General features: G+C 49.2%; 1 protein-coding gene across 3 annotated transcripts; it reads right to left on the reverse strand.

Moving 5' to 3' along the window:
• Window positions 1–116: 116 nt before the first annotated feature.
• On the reverse strand, window positions 117–19591 carry s100a10 (S100 calcium binding protein A10). Of its 3 annotated transcripts, none has more exons than XM_031890420.1 (3): window positions 19342–19591; window positions 10652–10812; window positions 117–527 (listed from the first exon to the last, which is right to left on the reverse strand). In XM_031890420.1, the coding sequence occupies exons 1-3, from the start codon at window positions 19556–19558 to the stop codon at window positions 375–377; spliced, it is 531 nt and encodes a 176-aa protein (XP_031746280.1). In that variant the 5' UTR covers window positions 19559–19591; the 3' UTR covers window positions 117–374. The 3 variants fall into 3 exon arrangements, with proteins under 3 accessions (XP_031746280.1, XP_031746281.1, NP_001011436.1); XM_031890421.1 differs by lacking the exon at window positions 117–527 and adding an exon at window positions 9861–10101; NM_001011436.1 differs by lacking the exons at window positions 117–527; window positions 19342–19591 and adding an exon at window positions 9861–10101 and having other exon boundaries at window positions 10652–10809.
• Window positions 19592–20203: the final 612 nt, after the last annotated feature.

Raw genomic sequence — 20203 nt, forward strand, 5'->3', positions numbered from 1 at the left:
AAATCCAAAACAATTGCAAAATAACAAATAGAAGAAACCCCCAGCCTCGACTGAGGCGGAAAACTACCCCCTTAGAGATAATGTAGAAGAATAAATGAGGCTATTCACAAAGTGGGCGGAGTTATAGGACCATATCCCTTTAATGATGACGAGACAGAACACTTTTATTCCCCATGGGGGGGGGGGGAATCTGGAATTGAGAAAATAAGGAGGAAACTGGAAGGTAAATAAAAGAAACACAAGGTTGGGGGTTTATGGTGGATTTGGTCACATGACGGTGGGAGTGGCTGCTGAGCTGATTGGATATTGGCTGCGCGGGGGGTGGTGCTATGGCAAGTTTGGTGGCACCAAAGCGTCGTGCTCTCTGGCCTCTTTCACCTCCTTTTCATGTTTTTCACGTAATACTCGTTGCAGGCGATGAGGAGGCCGGCTATCAGGGAGCAGTAGCTGCGGAAGATCACTTTCCCATTGCGGCACTCGTCCAGATCCTTCATGATTTTGTCCACAGTCATGGGGTCGTTTTGTTTCTAAACAGGCGCAAAGGACACAGGATAATTGGGTTAAAAAAAAGCAAAAACATCCCCAGTAATATTGTTACATTGTTATTGACCTGCAATAGCCTCCTATATGCATAGGTCAGACTCACTGGAATGGTGTCCCCTGAAAGAGACCGACAATCTCAATATACTGATATTTTGTTTTCTCATTGTTTTTAACCAAACAAAATGGAATGAGGTGAATGTTCAACTACATCCTGACTCACTTTGCAGGCCCAAGCTGCCAATTGTACCACCTGACTTCAGTTCCATCTTCCTGTTATTCCGCATGACTTATCTGAAATGAGTGCAGTCTGCAGCATGCTTCTATGTTATCAGCTGATTAAGCAGGCAGCACGGGGATCTAAATGCCCCCACCTCTGTTTAGATAAATTCCATTCCTTCTCCCCTGATATTCCGCCGGGAACTACTCCCACCCCACTCCCCGTGTGTGCGGGTTACGCCCTTGGAAGGTGCAGAATAACAAATACTGAACAAGACGGGGCTCGTTAAAGGGGCGGGGCGTCTGCATGTAGCTCTGTCAGTAATGCTGATTGCCTAATTACTGGCAATAATACAATTAGCATGTTAAAGTGGGAACAGATACGGCATCAAATCCGGCTCTTTTGAACACACACCACCCCGGTAGTGTCTAGAACATCATGTGACCACACAGTGACCATATGTACTCATCAAAAACTGATTGGAAAGTGGTTTAATGAAGACATTTTGTTTTATCAAGCAAGCAATTTTTGGGCGGAGTTTCCATTTAAAGACCTGGCAAAGGAACTGGTCTAGAAAAAGAGATCAAGATCAGACTCACCGTCTGAGATTGTCTAGAAAAAGAAATGATTCAGCCCGCCCATATACACGGAACTGGCACTTTATTCTGCCCTGTGGTGGTATTATACATGGAATTGGCACTGTATTTATCCTGCTGTGGGTTCTGGGGTATTATACATGGAATTGGCACTGTATTTATCTGCTGTGGGTTTTGGGGTATTATACATGGAATTGGCACTGTATTTATCCTGCCGTGGGTTCTGGGGTATTATACACGGAATTGGCACTGTATTTATCCCGCTGTGGGTTCTGGGGTATTATACATGGAATTGGCACTGTATTTATCCTGCTGTGGGTTCTGGGGTATTATACATGGAATTGGCACTGTATTTATCCCGCTGTGGGTTCTGGGGTATTATACATGGAATTGGCACTGTATTTATCCTGCTGTGGGTTCTGGGGTATTATACATGGAATTGGCGCTGTATTTATCCCGCTGTGGGTTCTGGGGTATTATACATGGAATTGGCACTGTATTTATCCTGCTGTGGGTTCTGGGGTATTATACATGGAATTGGCACTGTATTTATCCCGCTGTGGGTTCTGGGGTATTATACATGGAATTGGCACTGTATTTATCTGCTGTGGGTTCTGGGGTATTATACATGGAATTGGCACTGTATTTATCTGCTGTGGGTTCTGGGGTATTATACATGGAATTGGCACTGTATTTATCCTGCTGTGGGTTCTGGGGTATTATACATGGAATTGGCACTGTATTTATCTGCTGTGGGTTCTGGGGTATTATACATGGAATTGGCACTGTATTTAATCCTGCTGTGGGTTCTGGGGTATTATACATGGAATTGGCACTGTATTTATCCTGCTGTGGGTTCTGGGGTATTATACATGGAATTGGCACTGTATTTATCCTGCTGTGGGTTCTGGGGTATTATACATGGAATTGGCCCTGTATTTATCTGCTGTGGGTTCTGGGGTATTATACATGGAATTGGCACTGTATTTATCTGCTGTGGGTTCTGGGGTATTATACATGGAATTGGCACTGTATTTATCTGCTGTGGGTTCTGGGGTATTATACATGGAATTGGCACTGTATTTATCCCGCTGTGGGTTCTGGGGTATTATACATGGGATTGGCACTGTATTTACAGTGGTGTGAAAAACTATTTGCCCCCTTCCTGATTTCTTATTCTTTTGCATGTTTGTCACACAAAATGTTTCTGATCATGAAACACATTTAACTATTAGTCAAAGATAACACAAGTAAACACAAAATGCAGTTTTTAAATGAGGGTTTTTATTATTTAGGGAGAAAAAAAACCCAAACCTATGTGAAAAAGTAATTGCCCCCTGAACCTAATAACTGGTTGGGCCACCCTTAGCAGCAATAACTGCAATCAAGCGTTTGCGATAACTTGCAACGAGTCTTTTACAGCGCTCTGGAGGAATTTTGGCCCACTCATCTTTGCAGAATTGTTGTAATTCAGCTTTATTTGAGGGTTTTCTAGCATGAACCGCCTTTTTAAGGTCATGCCACAACATCTCAATAGGATTCAGGTCAGGACTTTGACTAGGCCACTCCAAAGTCTTCATTTTGTTTTTCTTCAGCCATTCAGAGGTGGATTTGCTGGTGTGTTTTGGGTCATTGTTCTGCTGCAGCACCCAAGATCGCTTCAGCTTGAGTTGACGAACAGATGGCCGGACATTCTCCTTCAGGATTTTTTGGTAGACGGTAGAATTCATGGTTCCATCTATCACAGCAAGCCTTCCAGGTCCTGAAGCAGCAAAACAACCCCAGACCATCACACTACCACCACCATATTTTACTGTTGGTATGATGTTCTTTTTCTGAAATGCTGTGTTACTTTTACGCCAGATGTAACGGGACACGCACCTTCCAAAAAGTTCAACTTTTGTCTCGTCGGTCCACAAGATATTTTCCCAAAAGTCTTGGCAATCATTGAGGTGTTTTTTAGCAAAATTGAGACGAACCTTAATGTTCTTTTTGCTTAAAAGTGGTTTGCGCCTTGGAAATCTGCCATGCAGGCCGTTTTTGCCCAGTCTCTTTCTTATGGTGGAGTCGTGAACACTGACCTTAATTGAGGCAAGTGAGGCCTGCAGTTCTTTAGATGTTGTCCTGGGGTCTTTTGTGGCCTCTCGGATGAGTTGTCTCTGCGCTCTTGGGGTAATTTTGGTCGGCCGGCCACTCCTGGGAAGGTTCACCACTGTTCCATGTTTTTGCCATTTGTGGATAATGGCTCTCACTGCGGTTCGCTGGAGTCCCAAAGCTTTAGAAATGGCTTTATAACCTTTACCAGACTGATAGATCTCAATTACTTTTGTTCTCATTTGTTCCTGAATTTCTTTGGATCTTGGCATGATGTGTAGCTTTTGAGGTGCTTTTGGGCTACTTCTCTGTGTCAGGTAGCTCCTATTTAACTGATTTCTTGATTGAAACAGGTGTGGCAGTAATCAGGCCTGGGGGTGACTACACAAATTGAACTCAGGTGGGATAAACCACAGTTACGTTATTTTTTAACAAGGAGGGCAATCACTTTTTCACACAGGGCCATGTAGATTTGGAGTTTTTTTTCACCCTTAATAATGTAAACCTTCATTTAAAAACTGCATTTTGTGTTCAATTATGTTATCTTTGACTAATAGTTAACGGTTTTTGATGAGCAGAAACATTTAAGTGTGACAAACATGCAAAAGAATAAGAATTCAGGAAGGGGGCAAATAGTTTTTCACACCACTGTATCTGCTGTGGGTTCTGGGGTATTATACATGGAATTGGCACTGTATTTATCCTGCTGTGGGTTCTGGGGTATTATACATGGAATTGGCACTGTATTTATCCTGCTGTGGGTTCTGGGGTATTATACATGGAATTGGCACTGTATTTATCCCGCTGTGGGTTCTGGGGTATTATACATGGAATTGGCACTGTATTTATCCCGCTGTGGGTTCTGGGGTATTATACATGGAATTGGCACTGTATTTATCCCGCTGTGGGTTCTGGGGTATTATACATGGAATTGGCACTGTATTTATCCTGCTGTGGGTTCTGGGGTATTATACATGGAATTGGCACTGTATTTATCCCGCTGTGGGTTCTGGGGTATTATACATGGAATTGGCACTGTATTTATCTGCTGTGGGTTCTGGGTATTATACATGGAATTGGCACTGTATTTATCCTGCTGTGGGTTCTGGGGTATTATACATGGAATTGGCACTGTATTTATCCTGCTGTGGGTTCTGGGGTATTATACATGGAATTGGCACTGTATTTATCTGCTGTGGGTTCTGGGGCATTATACATGGAATTGGCACTGTATTTATCCTGCTGTGGGTTCTGGGGTATTATACATGGAATTGGCACTGTATTTATCTGCTGTGGGTTCTGGGGTATTATACATGGAATTGGCACTGTATTTATCCTGCTGTGGGTTCTGGGGTATTATACATGGAATTGGCACTGTATTTATCCTGCTGTGGGTTCTGGGGTATTATACATGGAATTGGCACTGTATTTATCCCGCTGTGGGTTCTGGGGTATTATACATGGAATTGGCACTGTATTTATCTGCTGTGGGTTCTGGGGTATTATACATGGAATTGGCCACTGTATTTATCTGCTGTGGGTTCTGGGGTATTATACATGGAATTGGCACTGTATTTATCTGCTGTGTGTTCTGGGGTATTATACATGGAATTGGCACTGTATTTATCTGCTGTGGGTTCTGGGGTATTATACATGGAATTGGCACTGTATTTATCTGCTGTGTGTTCTGGGGTATTATACATGGAATTGGCACTGTATTTATCCTGCTGTGTGTTCTGGGGTATTATACATGGAATTGGCACTGTATTTATCCTGCTGTGGGTTCTGGGGTATTATACATGGAATTGGCACTGTATTTATCCTGCTGTGGGTTCTGGGGTATTATACATGGAATTGGCACTGTATTTATCTGCTGTGGGTTCTGGGGTATTATACATGGAATTGGCACTGTATTTATCCCGCTGTGGGTTCTGGGGTATTATACATGGAATTGGCACTGTATTTATCCCGCTGTGGGTTCTGGGGTATTATACATGGAATTGGCACTGTATTTATCTGCTGTGGGTTCTGGGGTATTATACATGGAATTGGCACTGTATTTATCTGCTGTGGGTTCTGGGGTATTATACATGGAATTGGCACTGTATTTATCCCGCTGGGGGTTCTGGGGTATTATACATGGAATTGGCACTGTATTTATCTGCTGTGTGTTCTGGGGTATTATACATGGAATTGGCACTGTATTTATCTGCTGTGGGTTCTGGGGTATTATACATGGAATTGGCACTGTATTTATCCTGCTGTGTGTTCTGGGGTATTATACATGGAATTGGCACTGTATTTATCTGCTGTGGGTTCTGGGGTATTATACATGGAATTGGCACTGTATTTATCCTGCTGTGGGTTCTGGGGTATTATACATGGAATTGGCACTGTATTTATCCTGCTGTGGGTTCTGGGGTATTATACATGGAATTGGCACTGTATTTATCTGCTGTGGGTTCTGGGGTATTATACATGGAATTGGCACTGTATTTATCCTGCTGTGTGTTCTGGGGTATTATACATGTAATTGGCACTGTATTTATCTGCTGTGGGTTCTGGGGTATTATACATGGAATTGGCACTGTATTTATCCCGCTGTGGGTTCTGGGGTATTATACATGGAATTGGCACTGTATTTATCTGCTGTGGGTTCTGGGGTATTATACATGGAATTGGCACTGTATTTATCCTGCTGTGGGTTCTGGGGTATTATACATGGAATTGGCAGTGTATTTATCCTACTGTGGGTTCTGGGGTATTATACATGGAATTGGCACTGTATTTATCCCGCTGTGGGTTCTGGGGTATTATACATGGAATTGGCACTGTATTTATCCCGCTGTGGGTTCTGGGTATTATACATGGAATTGGCACTGTATTTATCTGCTGTGGGTTCTGGGGTATTATACATGGAATTGGCACTGTATTTATCTGCTGTGGGTTCTGGGGTATTATACATGGAATTGGCACTGTATTTATCTGCTGTGGGTTCTGGGGTATTATACATGGAATTGGAACTGTATTTATCCTGCTGTGGGTTCTGGGGTATTATACAGGGAATTGGCACTGTATTTATCCCGCTGTGGGTTCTGGGGTATTATACATGGAATTGGCACTGTATTTATCCCGCTGTGGGTTCTGGGGTATTATACATGGAATTGGCACTGTATTTATCCTGCTGTGGGTTCTGGGGTATTATACATGGAATTGGCACTGTATTTATCCCACTGTGGGTTCTGGGGTATTATACATGGAATTGGCACTGTATTTATCCTGCTGTGGGTTCTGGGGTATTATACATGGAATTGGCACTGTATTTATCTGCTGTGGGTTCTGGGGTATTATACATGGAATTGGCACTGTATTTATCTGCTGTGTGTTCTGGGGTATTATACATGGAATTGGCACTGTATTTATCCTGCTGTGGGTTCTGGGGTATTATACATGGAATTGGCACTGTATTTATCTGCTGTGGGTTCTGGGGTATTATACATGGAATTGGCACTGTATTTATCTGCTGTGTGTTCTGGGGTATTATACATGGAATTGGCACTGTATTTATCCTGCTGTGGGTTCTGGGGTATTATACATGGAATTAGCACTGTATTTATCCTGCTGTGGATTCTGGGGTATTATACATGGAATTGGCACTGTATTTATCCTGCTGTGGGTTCTGGGGTATTATACATGGAATTGGCACTGTATTTATCTGCTGTGGGTTCTGGGGTTTTATACATGGAATTGGCACTGTATTTATCCCGCTGTGGGTTCTGGGGTATTATACATGGACTTGGCACTGTATTTATCCTGCTATGGGTTCTGGGGTATTATACATGGAATTGGCACTGTATTTATCCTGCTGTGGGTTCTGGGGTATTATACATGGAATTGGCACTGTATTTATCTGCTGTGGGTTCTGGGGTATTATACATGGAATTGGCCCTGTATTTATCCTGCTGTGGGTTCTGGGGTATTATACATGGAATTGGCCCTGTATATATCTGCTGTGGGTTCTGGGGTATTATACATGGAATTGGCACTGTATTTATCCTGCTGTGGGTTCTGGGGTATTATACATGGAATTGGCACTGTATTTATCCCGCTGTGGGTTCTGGGGTATTATACATGGAATTGGCACTGTATTTATCTGCTGTGGGTTCTGGGGTATTATACATGGAATTGGCCCTGTATTTATCTGCTGTGGGTTCTGGGGTATTATACATGGAATTGGCGCTGTATTTATCCTGCTGTGGGTTCTGGGGTATTATACATGGAATTGGCACTTTATTTATCTGCTGTGGGTTCTGGGGTATTATACATGGAATTGGCACTGTATTTATCTGCTGTGGGTTCTGGGGTATTATACATGGAATTGGCACTGTATTTATCTGCTGTGGGTTCTGGGGTATTATACATGGAATTGGCACTGTATTTATCTGCTGTGGGTTCTGGGGTATTATACATGGAATTGGCACTGTATTTATCCTGCTGTGGGTTCTGGGGTATTATACATGGAATTGGCACTGTATTTATCCTGCTGTGGGTTCTGGGGATATTATACATGGAATTGGCATTGTATTTATCCTGCTGTGGGTTCTGGGGATATTATACATGGAATTGGCACTGTATTTATCCTGCTGTGGGTTCTGGGGTATTATACATGGAATTGGCACTGTATTTATCCTGCTGTGGGTTCTGGGGTATTATACATGGAATTGGCACTGTATTTATCCTGCTGTGGGTTCTGGGGATATTATACATGGAATTGGCACTGTATTTATCCTGCTGTGGGTTCTGGGGTATTATACATGGAATTGGCGCTGTATTTATCTGCTGTGGGTTCTGGGTATTATACATGGAATTGGCACTGTATTTATCCTGCTGTGGGTTCTGGGGTATTATACATGGAATTGGCACTGTATTTATCTGCTGTGGGTTCTGGGTATTATACATGGAATTGGCACTGTATTTATCTGCTGTGGGTTCTGGGGTATTATACATGGAATTGGCACTGTATTTATCCTGCTGTGGGTTCTGGGGTATTATACATGGAATTGGCACTGTATTTATCCCGCTGTGGGTTCTGGGGTATTATACATGGAATTGGCAATGTATTTATCTGCTGTGGGTTCTGGGGTATTATACATGGAATTGGCGCTGTATTTATCTGCTGTGGGTTCTGGGGTATTATACATGGAATTGGCACTGTATTTATCCTGCTGTGGGTTCTGGGGTATTATACATGGAATTGGCACTGTATTTATCTGCTGTGGGTTCTGGGGTATTATACATGGAATTGGCACTGTATTTATCTGCTGTGGGTTCTGGGGTATTATACATGGAATTGGCACTGTATTTATCCTGCTGTGGGTTCTGGGGTATTATACATGGAATTGGCACTGTATTTATCCTGCTGTGGGTTCTGGGGTATTATACATGGAATTGGCACTGTATTTATCCTGCTGTGGGTTCTGGGGTATTATACATGGAATTGGCACTGTATTTATCTGCTGTGGGTTCTGGGGTATTATACATGGAATTGGTACTGTATTTATCCTGCTGTGGGTTCTGGGGTATTATACATGGAATTGGCACTGTATTTATCTGCTGTGGGTTCTGGGGTATTATACATGGAATTGGCACTGTATTTATCTGCTGTGGGTTCTGGGGTATTATACATGGAATTGGCACTGTATTTATCCTGCTGTGGGTTCTGGGGTATTATACATGGAATTGGCACTGTATTTATCCTGCTGTGGGTTCTGGGGTATTATACATGGAATTGGCACTGTATTTATCCCGCTGTGGGTTCTGGGGCATTATACATGGAATTGGCACTGTATTTATCTGCTGTGGGTTCTGGGGTATTATACATGGAATTGGCACTGTATTTATCCTGCTGTGGGTTCTGGGGTATTATACATGGAATTGGCACTGTATTTATCTGCTGTGGGTTCTGGGGTATTATACATAGAATTGGCACTGTATTTATCCTGCTGTGGGTTCTGGGGTATTATACATGGAATTGGCACTGTATTTATCCTGCTGTGGGTTCTGGGGTATTATACATGGAATTGGCACTGTATTTATCCTGCTGTGGGTTCTGGGGTATTATACATGGAATTGGCACTGTATTTATCCTGCTGTGGGTTCTGGGGTATTATACATGGAATTGGCACAGTACCATTTATGCCCCACACCAACGATCAGGAACTCATGTTGGGAAATGAAGACTTGCCCTCTCCCTCCGGCACCCTCTGGAACCCTGACTCCATAACTGTTCTAGATTCAATGTTCCCTGCGTATATACCCTATTCCATAACCACAGTATATTTTCCAGTTAATCATGATTGAATCGGATCTTTTGGACCCCGGAGGAAAGAACAACACTGGAAGGCAAAATATCAAAAACAAGGTTGGGGTTTATTTGGGAATTGGTCATGTGACCGTGGGAGTGGCTGCTGAGCGAATCAGATTGCGAGTTTGTCGGCACCTTCAGTGCTTCATGTATTTGACGTAATACTCGTTGCAAGCGCAGAGGAGGCCGGCTATGAGGGAGAAGAAGCTGTGGAAGGTCACTTTGCCGTCGCGGTAGTCGTCCAGGTCCTTGATGATTTTGTCCACGGCCATTGGGTCATTTTGGTTCTAAACAGGCGCAAAGGACACAGGGTAATTGGTTAAAAAGCTGATGGGAAACAATCGTAGCATCGCTAGCGCGTTGCTCCCTAGAGCGCCATTGTAGTGAGTGCAGTTTCAGCCTCGCCTAAGCCGCCAGTGTTACCCATTCTTCTCTCTTGCCCCCAGCCTTGCCGAAGGGCAATTGTTTCCTTACGGACATGTGGCCAATAACCCCAAAGAGCGACTCGGGGGCAGGATAACGTTCATCCCAGTGTGGGCGGGGCCAACTCTATTCAGTGGTTATGGAATATGGCAGATATATATATAAATCTAGATATGAGTTCTTTTCTAGATCCATTTCCCAGCATGGGTTCCAGATCCAGGTTGGCATGGAGCAGGACTTTTTCTTGAGATGCATCATTACATCATAAGTGTAAGACTGCATCATCTAATGATGTCATCACGAAGGAATCTGACAAGCTGGTTCTAGGCCAATCAGATCTCCTGTAGGGTCAGCAAGTCAACTGGGCCGAACCATCACACCGCCCATGTAGGCCGAGGGGCAACTCCTACTCACCTTCAGGAACTCGGAGAACTCGCACTCCATGAGCTTCTGCAGGTCGTCCCGGTTCAAGTAGTTCTTCTCTCCGGCAAACTTGTGGAAAGTCAGCATGAGTTTCTCCATGGAGTGTTCTAGCTCAGAGGGGGCCACCATCTTGGCTGGTTCTGTGTTGGGTTCTGTAAAGTAGAGACCCCCCCATGTTATTCATTCTATTTGTATTACACATTGCTCTATCGGCACATACTCAGTTATGGGGAAAGGCTGGCCCAGTTGGGATTGGTTACACTGGGGAAGGGGCAGTTAAGGGGGGTCACTATATATAAATATATAAGGGGGGGGGCAGTAATGAAATAGAGAAAGTACAGGGAAGAGCGACTAAGCTGATAAAGGGAATGGGCTCAGTTATGGGGAAAGGCTGGCCCAGTTGGGATTGGTTACACTGGGGGGGGGGGCAGTTAAGGGGGGGGTCACTATATATAAATATATAAGGGGGGGCAGTAATGAAATAGAGAAAGTACAGGGAAGAGCGACTAAGCTGATAAAGGGAATGGGCTCAGTTATGGGGAAAGGCTGGCCCAGTTGGGATTGGTTACACTGGGGAAGGGGCAGTTAAGGGGGGGTCACTATATATAAATATATAAGGGGGGGCAGTAATGAAATAGAGAAAGTACAGGGAAGAGCGACTAAGCTGATAAAGGGAATGGACTCAGTTATGGGGAAAGGCTGGCCCAGTTGGGATTGGTTACACTGGGGGGGGGGGCAGTTAAGGGGGGGTCACTATATATAAATATATAAGGGGGGGCAGTAATGAAATAGAGAAAGTACAGGGAAGAGCGACTAAGCTGATAAAGGGAATGGGCTCAGTTATGGGGAAAGGCTGGCCCAGTTGGGATTGGTTACACTGGGGGGGGGCAGTTAAGGGGGGGTCACTATATATAAATATATAAGGGGGGGCAGTAATGAAATAGAGAAAGTACAGGGAAGAGCGACTAAGCTGATAAAGGGAATGGGCTCAGTTATGGGGAAAGGCTGGCCCAGTTGGGATTGGTTACACTGGGGAAGGGGCAGTTAAGGGGGGGTCACTATATATAAATATATAAGGGGGGGGCACTGTACGTGGGAGGAACTGAGTTTCGTACAAAGACAAAATGATCAGATATTTAGGCCTCGGTGCCCCCCCAATGGGAAGGGATGAGTCAGGGGCCAATTATACACTCCCTTCCCCCCCCCCCGTGCCCAGTTCGAGTGGCCAATTACCTGCCCCGGATGAGCCGCTACCTGCCAATCAGTGAGACACTAAGAGCCCTAATTAGAGGCTAATTCTGTGCATTTAGGAAATTGCCGTTAGAGAGTAATTACCCCGAGTATCCGGGGGGGGGGGAAACGCACGTCATTGGCCAGTAAAGCCCTTAATGGGGAGTCTCTGTTGCTGCCCCCAAGGTGCTGAGATGGGGGGGTCACAGTGATGGGCCACTAATCTCTCCGTAGGTAAAATAGCGATGTGGGAACCTACCTGCCCGGACTTAACCTCTTCCCTCCCTCACTGACTACAAACCCCATAACAGAAAGCCACATGTACTGTACCCCCCCACTGTACCCTCTTACTGTACCCCCTCACTGTACCCCCCCACTGTACCCCCTTACTGTACCCCCTCACTGTACCCCCCACTGTACCCCCTCACTGTACCCCCTTACTGTACCCCCTCACTGTACCCCCTCACTGTACCCTCTCACTGTACCCCCTCACTGTACCCTCTCACTGTACTCTCCCCTGTACCCCATTACTGTACTCTCCCACTGTACCCCCTTACTGTCCCACTGTACCCCTCACTGTGCCCCCTTACTGTACCCTCTCACTGTACCCCCTTACTGTGCCCCCTTACTGTACCCCCTTACTGTACCCCCTCACTGTACCCCCTCACTGTACCCCCTCACTGTACCCTCTCACTGTACTCTCCCCTGTACCCCATTACTGTACTCTCCCACTGTACCCCCTTACTGTCCCACTGTACCCCCTCACTGTGCCCCCTTACTGTACCCTCTCACTGTACCCCCTTACTGTGCCCCCTTACTGTACCCCCTCACTGTGCCCCCTTACTGTACCCCCTTACTGTACCCCTCATTGTACTCTCCCACTGTACCCCCTTACTGTCCCACTGTACCCCCTCACTGTACCCCCTTACTGTACCCCCTCACTGTGCCCCCTTACTGTACCCCCTTACTGTACCCCTCATTGTACTCTCCCACTGTACCCCCTTACTGTCCCACTGTACCCCCTCACTGTACCCCCTTACTGTACCCCCTTACTGTACCCCCTCACTGTGCCCCCTTACTTTACCCCCTTACTGTACCCCTCATTGTACTCTCCCACTGTACCCCCTTACTGTCCCACTGTACCCCCTCACTGTACCCCCTTACTGTACCCCCTCACTGTGCCCCCTTACTGTACCCCCTTACTGTACCCCTCATTGTACTCTCCCACTGTACCCCCTTACTGTCCCACTGTACCCCCTCACTGTACCCCCTTACTGTACCCCCTTACTGTACCCCCTCACTGTGCCCCCTTACTTTACCCCCTTACTGTACCCCTCATTGTACTCTCCCACTGTACCCCCTTACTGTCCCACTGTACCCCCTCACTGTACCCCCTTACTGTACCCCCTTACTGTACCCCCTCACTGTGCCCCCTTACTTTACCCCCTTACTGTACCCCTCATTGTACTCTCCCACTGTACCCCCTTACCATACAGGAGAATATAAATGAGCAGCCAGTAAGGGCTGCAGCCCCAGGATAGATAAGGGGGAGGCCGCTCTGTGCTCCCCCCCAGGGTTTATCTGCCCCTGTAACTGCCCTCTGCCCCCCCCCCAGGCTCAGGTGGGGGTCTCCCTGTCCCACAATCCCACAGACTCAGCAGAACCAGGAATCCCAGGAATTTCCCTGCCGCTCCCACTCGGCTCCAATCAGCACCAATTTCATCATCACCCCAAATGCCCCATAGAATTGCCCCGCTATAGTAATAGGTGTGTGAGAGTGTAACGGGGGGGGGTATAACTGTAGGGTAAGTCAGGCTGTTAGTGCCTCAGGGGGCGTAAGAGAGTGTAACGGGGGGGGGGGCTGTTAGTGCCTCGGGGGGGGGTAAGAGAGTGTAACGGGGGGGGCTGTTAGTGCCTCGGGGGGGGTAAGAGAGTGTAACGGGGGGGGGGTATAATTGTACGGTAAGTCAGGCTGTTAGTGCCTCAGGGGGGGTAAGAGAGTGTAACGGGGGGGGCTGTTAGTGCCTCGGGGGGGTAAGAGAGTGTAACGGGGGGGGTATAATTGTAGGGTAAGTCAGGCTGTTAGTGCCTCAGGGGGGGTAAGAGAGTGTAACGGGGGGGGCTGTTAGTGCCTCGGGGGGGTAAGAGAGTGTAACGGGGGGGGTATAATTGTAGGGTAAGTCAGGCTGTTAGTGCCTCAGGGGGGGTAAGAGAGTGTAACGGGGGGGGCTGTTAGTGCCTCAGGGGGGGTAAGAGAGTGTAACGGGGGGGCTGTTAGTGCCTCGGGGGGGTAAGAGAGTGTAACGGGGGGGGCTGTTAGTGCCTCAGGGGGGGTAAGAGAGTGTAACGGGGGGGGGCTGTTAGTGCCTCAGGGGGGGTAAGAGAGTGTAACGGGGGGGGGCTGTTAGTGCCTCAGGGGGGGTAGAAGAGTGTAACGGGGGGGGGCTGTTAGTGCCTCAGGGGGGGTAAGAGAGTGTAACGGGGGGGGGGCTGTTAGTGCCTCGGGGGGGGCTGTTAGTGCCTCAGGGGGGGTAAGAGAGTGTAACGGGGGGGGGCTGTTAGTGCCTCAGGGGGGGTAAGAGAGTGTAACGGGGGGGGGCTGTTAGTGCCTCAGGGGGGGTAAGAGAGTGCCTCGGGGGGGGGGGCTGTTAGTGCCTCAGGGCGGGGCAGTAGTTACTATGGACTCGGGGTTATCAGTCGTTTGGCCACATCAGATGCGGAATCCCTGGAATGTTCCCTGATCCCTAATCTATTTAATCCCTTAGGGCCGGATTCCCAAACAGGATCTCTCACCCTCCCCCGGGGCTACGGGATTCCCTGCAGATCCGGGAGTGACCTGCCAATGTCTGTCTCTCTGTGCCCAACCGAGACAGCTCATCCTGCCCGTGCCCAACTGAGACAGCTCAGCCTGCCCGTGCCCAACCGAGACAGCTCAGCCTGCCCGTGCCCAACCGAGACAGCTCAGCCTGCCCGTGCCCAACCGAGACAGCTCAGCCTGCCCGTGCCCAACCGAGACAGCTCAGCCTGCCCGTGCCCAACCGAGACAGCTCAGCCTGCCCGTGCCCAACCGAGACAGCTCAGCCTGCCTGTGCCCAAACAGACAGCTCAGCCGGACTAAACACCAGGAGACCACCCTGTGTCATTAAACTAACACCACCCAGAGACAGCTTTAGGGTACGGACCCACAGGGAGGTTCAGCCGCCCCCCATAGATCTCTGGAAACAATAGGAGTCGCTGTCTGAGGGGCCTTCCATGGAGTTGCACAAAGGTCCAGCAGAGATCTACTGTGGGACTGAACCCCTCAATGGGTCTTACCCTTAAGGCTTAGGAACACTCCATCTTGCCCTACTGTCCCCATCTTGTCCTACTGTCTCCATCTTGTCCTACTGTCCCCATCTTGCCCTACTGTCTCCATCTTGCCCTACTGTCCCCATCTTGCCCTACTGTCCCCATCTTGCCCTACTGTCTCCATCTTGCCCTACTGTCTCCATCTTGTCCTACTGTCTCCATCTTGACCTACTGTCCCCATCTTGCCCTACTGTCCCCATCTTGCCCTACTGTCTCCATCTTGCCCTACTGTCCCCATCTTGCCCTACTGTCTCCATCTTGACCTACTGTCCCCATCTTGTCCTACTGTCTCCATCTTGTCCTACTGTCTCCATCTTGCCCTACCGTCCCCATCTCTCCATCTTGTCCTACTGTCTCCATCTTGCCCTACTGTCCCCATCTTGCCCTACCGTCTCCATCTTGACCTACCGTCCCCATCTTGACCTACTGTCCCCATCTTGTCCTACTGTCTCCATCTTGTCCTACTGTCCCCATCTTGCCCTACTGTCTCCATCTTGCCCTACTGTCCCCATCTTGCCCTACTGTCCCCATCTTGCCCTACTGTCTCCATCTTGCCCTACTGTCCCCATCTTGCCCAACTGTCTCCATCTTGCCCTACTGTCCCCATCTTGCCCTACTGTCTCCATCTTGCCCTACTGTCCCCATCTTGCCCTACTGTCTCCATCTTGCCCTACTGTCTCCATCTTGCCCTACTGTCCCCATCTTGCCCTACTGTCCCATCTTGCCCTACTGTCTCCATCTTGTCCAACTGACTCCATCCTGCCCTACTGTCTCCATCTTGTCCAACTGACTCCATCCTGCCCTACTGTCTCCATCTTGCCCTACTGACTCCATCTTGCCCTACTGTCTCCATCTTGCCCTACTGTCTCCATCTTGCCCTACTGTCTCCATCTTGTCCTACTGTCTCCATCTTGTCCTACTGTCCCCATCTTGCCCTACTGTCCCCATCTTGCCCTACTGTCTCCATCTTGCCCTACTGTCTTCATCTTGCCCTACTGTCTCCATCTTGCCCTACTGTCCCCATCTTGTCCTACTGTCTCCATCTTGCCCTACTGTCTCCATCTTGCCCTACTGTCCCCATCTTGCCCTACTGTCCCCATCTTGCCCTACTGTCTCCATCTTGTCCAACTGACTCCATCCTGCCCTACTGTCCCCATCTTGCCCTACTGTCTCCATCTTGCCCTACTGTCTCCATCTTGTCCTACTGTCTCCATCTTGCCCTACTGTTTCCATCTTGCCCTACTGTCCCCATCTTGCCCTACTGTCTCCATCTTGTCCTACTGTCTCCATCTTGTCCTACTGTCTCCATCTTGCCCTACTGTCTCCATCTTGTCCTACTGTCTCCATCTTGTCCTACTGTCTCCATCTTGTCCTACTGTCTCCATCTTGTCCTACTGTCTCCATCTTGTCCTACTGTCTCCATCTTGCCCTACTGTCCCCATCTGTCCCCATCTTGTCCTACTGTCTCCATCTTGTCCTACTGTCTCCATCTTGTCCTACTGTCTCCATCTTGCCCTACTGTCCCCATCTTGCCCTACTGTCCCCATCTTGCCCTACTGTCTCCATCTTGTCCTACTGTCTCCATCTTGTCCTACTGTCTCCATCTTGTCCTACTGTCTCCATCTTGTCCTACTGTCTCCATCTTGTCCTACTGTCTCCATCTTGCCCTACTGTCCCCATCTGTCCCCATCTTGTCCTACTGTCTCCATCTTGTCCTACTGTCTCCATCTTGTCCTACTGTCTCCATCTTGCCCTACTGTCCCCATCTTGCCCTACTGTCCCCATCTTGCCCTACTGTCTCCATCTTGCCCTACTGTCCCCATCTTGCCCTACTGTCTCCATCACTACTTGCCCTACTGTCCCCATCTTGCCCTACTTTATCCATCTTGCCCTACTGTCCCCATCTTGTCCTACTGTCTCCATCTTGCCCTACTGTCCCCATCTTGTCCTACTGTCTCCATCTTGCCCTACTGTCTCCATCTTGCCCTACTTTATCCATCTTGCCCTACTGTCCCCATCTTGTCCTACTGTCTCCATCTTGCCCTACTGTCTCCATCTTGCCCTACTGTCTCCATCTTGCCCTACTGTCTCCATCTTGTCCTACTGTCTCCATCTTGCCCTACTGTTTCCATCTTGCCCTACTGTCTCCATCTTGCCCTACTGTCTCCATCTTGCCCTACTGTCTCCATCTTGCCCTACTGTCCCCATCTTGCCCTACTGTCCCCATCTTGCCCTACTGTCTCCATCACTACTTGCCATACTTGGTATTTCCCACTCTTCCTACAGTATTGGGGGGCCCCTATGTGGCTGGGGAGGAGTTGCCCCATTGTATCTCAGACAACATGTGACTGCGCCGACCCCCCCACATTCCGCGCCAGGGAGGCGCCACTGTTTCTCATTAATATTAATGAATACACGGGGTGTGCTGATAGGTGGAACACTGCTGCATATTTGCATACAATCATTCACAAACAAACAAGAAATAAACAGGGGGGGCCCCACCTTTGCCTGCAGGTAAATTGCTTTATACTCAGGTGCAGAATAAGCTTCAATCTAAGGAGCAACGTCCTGACTAGGAAGGATTGTATCAGCCCCCCCCAACCCCCCCAACCCCCGGGTTACACTGTATCCCCCCCAATCCCCGGGTTACACCGTATCCCCCCCAATCCCCGGGTTACACCGTACCCCCCCCAATCCCCGGGTTACACCGTACCCCCCCCAATGCCCGGGTTACACCGTATCCCCCCCAATCCCCGGGTTACACCGTATCCCCCCCAATCCCCGGGTTACACCGTATCCCCCCCAATCCCCGGGTTACACCGTATCCCCCCCAATCCCCGGGTTACACCGTATCCCCCCCAATCCCCGGGTTACACCGTATCCCCCCCAATCCCCGGGCTACACCGTATCCCCCCCAATCCCCGGGTTACACCGTATCCCCCCCAATCCCCGGGTTACACCGTATCCCCCCCAATCCCCGGGTTACACCGTATCCCCCCAATCCCCGGGTTACACCGTATCCCCCCCAATCCCTGGGCTACATGGTACCCCCCAATCCCCAGGTTACACTGTATCCCCCCCAATCCCCGGGTTACACTGTATCCCCCCCAATCCCCGGGTTACACTGTATCCCCCCCAATCCCTGGGCTACATGGTACCCCCCAATCCCCAGGTTACACTGTATCCCCCCCAATCCCCAGGTTACACTGTATCCCCCCCAATCCCCGGGTTACACTGTATCCCCCCCAATCCCTGGGCTACATGGTACCCCCCAATCTGTATCTAATTACCCAGAGGGGCAATTGCTGGTACTTATTACCCCAATGCAGAATAACTGAGCTGATCCCAGGGACACACCCAGACTGGGCCCAAACCTACTGCCCCGCCCTGTGGGTACCAACTGGCACCCTGAATCCTCTGATGCAATCAGTCTGAATACCGGGGGGGGGGGGGGGCCTGGGAATAGCCCCAGGGCCGGCAGCCAACCTGCTGTTCCCCCAGCCATTGCCCTGCTTGGCTCCCATGATACTGGGAGTTACAGTTCAACCGCAGCGCTAATGTCTCTAACAGCCCGTGCCCTTTGTACTGACGTTCCCTGAGCCCGGGGCTCCCTGTGCCAGGGTGGGGCAACTCAAACACCCCCCTTACCCGACTGACCAATAGAGCCCCCCAGGCTTTGCTTTCTGCCCCCCCATTACACCTACATCTATGCAGTTGGTCAGTTACAAAATAACAACAGTCCCATTGTGGGCACAGAGCAGGGGAGGTGGGCAATTAGGGTAAGGCTCCCATTAGCCACTTGCTCGGGGGGGGGGGGCATCAGGGTGGGGCAGAGATTATACAGTAAATATAAAGAGGGAAGGGTATTGGGCCCCGCACCCCCAGATATTGGGCTCAGTGATTGGCTTATAGTCATGCTGGGGCCCCTCTATATTCCTGGGGCCACAGGTCTCTTTCCCTTTATTATTACCCCCCCCCCCATTCAGTGCAAATATAAAACCCTCCGATTATTATGCAAACGGGGAAGTTGTTAAATAAAAGTGAGTGCAAGCTCTTAGGCCAAGGCTTCCCGGCATGCAGTGGGGCCCCGGGCAGGTACTCACCTTGTGCCTTCGGCTGCGGCTCCTGTCTGGGCTCTGGGCGAGAGAATCGCAAGTTGCACTCAGGGAGGAAGGAAACTCCCAGCTCAGGACCTGCCCACGACCTGCCCACAACCTGCCCCTGAGTGTGACTCACTGCCCCGCCAGCCCATAATAACCCCCTCCCTGCCAAGTGCGGGGCCGGAGCCTCCCGGCTTTTGGGTGAAAAAGCTTTTCCCATTCGGAGAATTTTATCCCCATTCCTCTCCCTCCCCCCCCCAGCCGGGAATGTGCCCCACCCACCGGGGTGCAGGGAGTAGTATAGTGCCCAGCAGGGTGCAGGGAGTAGTATAGTGCCCAGCAGGGTGCAGGGAGTAGTATAGTGCCCAGCAGGGTGCAGGGAGTAGTATAGTGCCCAGCAGGGTGCAGGGAGTAGTATAGTGCCCAGCAGGGTGCAGGGAGTGGTATAGTGCCCAGCAGGGTGCAGGGAGTGGTATAGTGCCCAGCAGGGTGCAGGGAGTGGTATAGTGCCCAGCAGGGAGTAGTATAGTGCCCAGCAGGGTGCAGGGAGTAGTATAGTGCCCAGCAGGGTGCAGGGAGTGGTATAGTGCCCAGCAGGGAGTAGTATAGTGCCCAGCAGGGTGCAGGGAGTAGTATAGTGCCCAGCAGGGAGTGGTATAGTGCCCAGCAGGGTGCAGGGAGTAGTATAGTGCCCAGCAGGGTGCAGGGAGTGGTATAGTGCCCAGCAGGGAGTAGTATAGTGCCCAGCAGGGTGCAGGGAGTGGTATAGTGCCCAGCAGGGAGTAGTATAGTGCCCAGCAGGGTGCAGGGAGTGGTATAGTGCCCAGCAGGGAGTAGTATAGTGCCCAGCGGGGTGCAGGGAGTA

This window comes from Xenopus tropicalis, chromosome 8 (assembly GCF_000004195.4).
Source record: "Xenopus tropicalis strain Nigerian chromosome 8, UCB_Xtro_10.0, whole genome shotgun sequence".
In the NCBI taxonomy this organism is placed as follows: Eukaryota; Metazoa; Chordata; class Amphibia; order Anura; family Pipidae; genus Xenopus; species Xenopus tropicalis.

What these genes read in the sequence shown, in the direction of transcription:
- s100a10 (XM_031890420.1), bottom strand. Translation starts at nt 19,558, where the DNA reads ATGGGAAAAGCTTTTTCACCCAAAAGCCGGGAGGCTCCGGCCCCGCAC. An exon ending in GCCGCAGCCGAAGGCACAAG is followed by an intron (nt 10,813 to 19,341) that starts GTGAGTACCTGC and finishes TCTACTTTACAG; the next exon opens with AACCCAACACAGAACCAGCC. An exon ending in AGTTCTCCGAGTTCCTGAAG is followed by an intron (nt 528 to 10,651) that starts GTGAGTAGGAGT and finishes GCGCCTGTTTAG; the next exon opens with AAACAAAACGACCCCATGAC.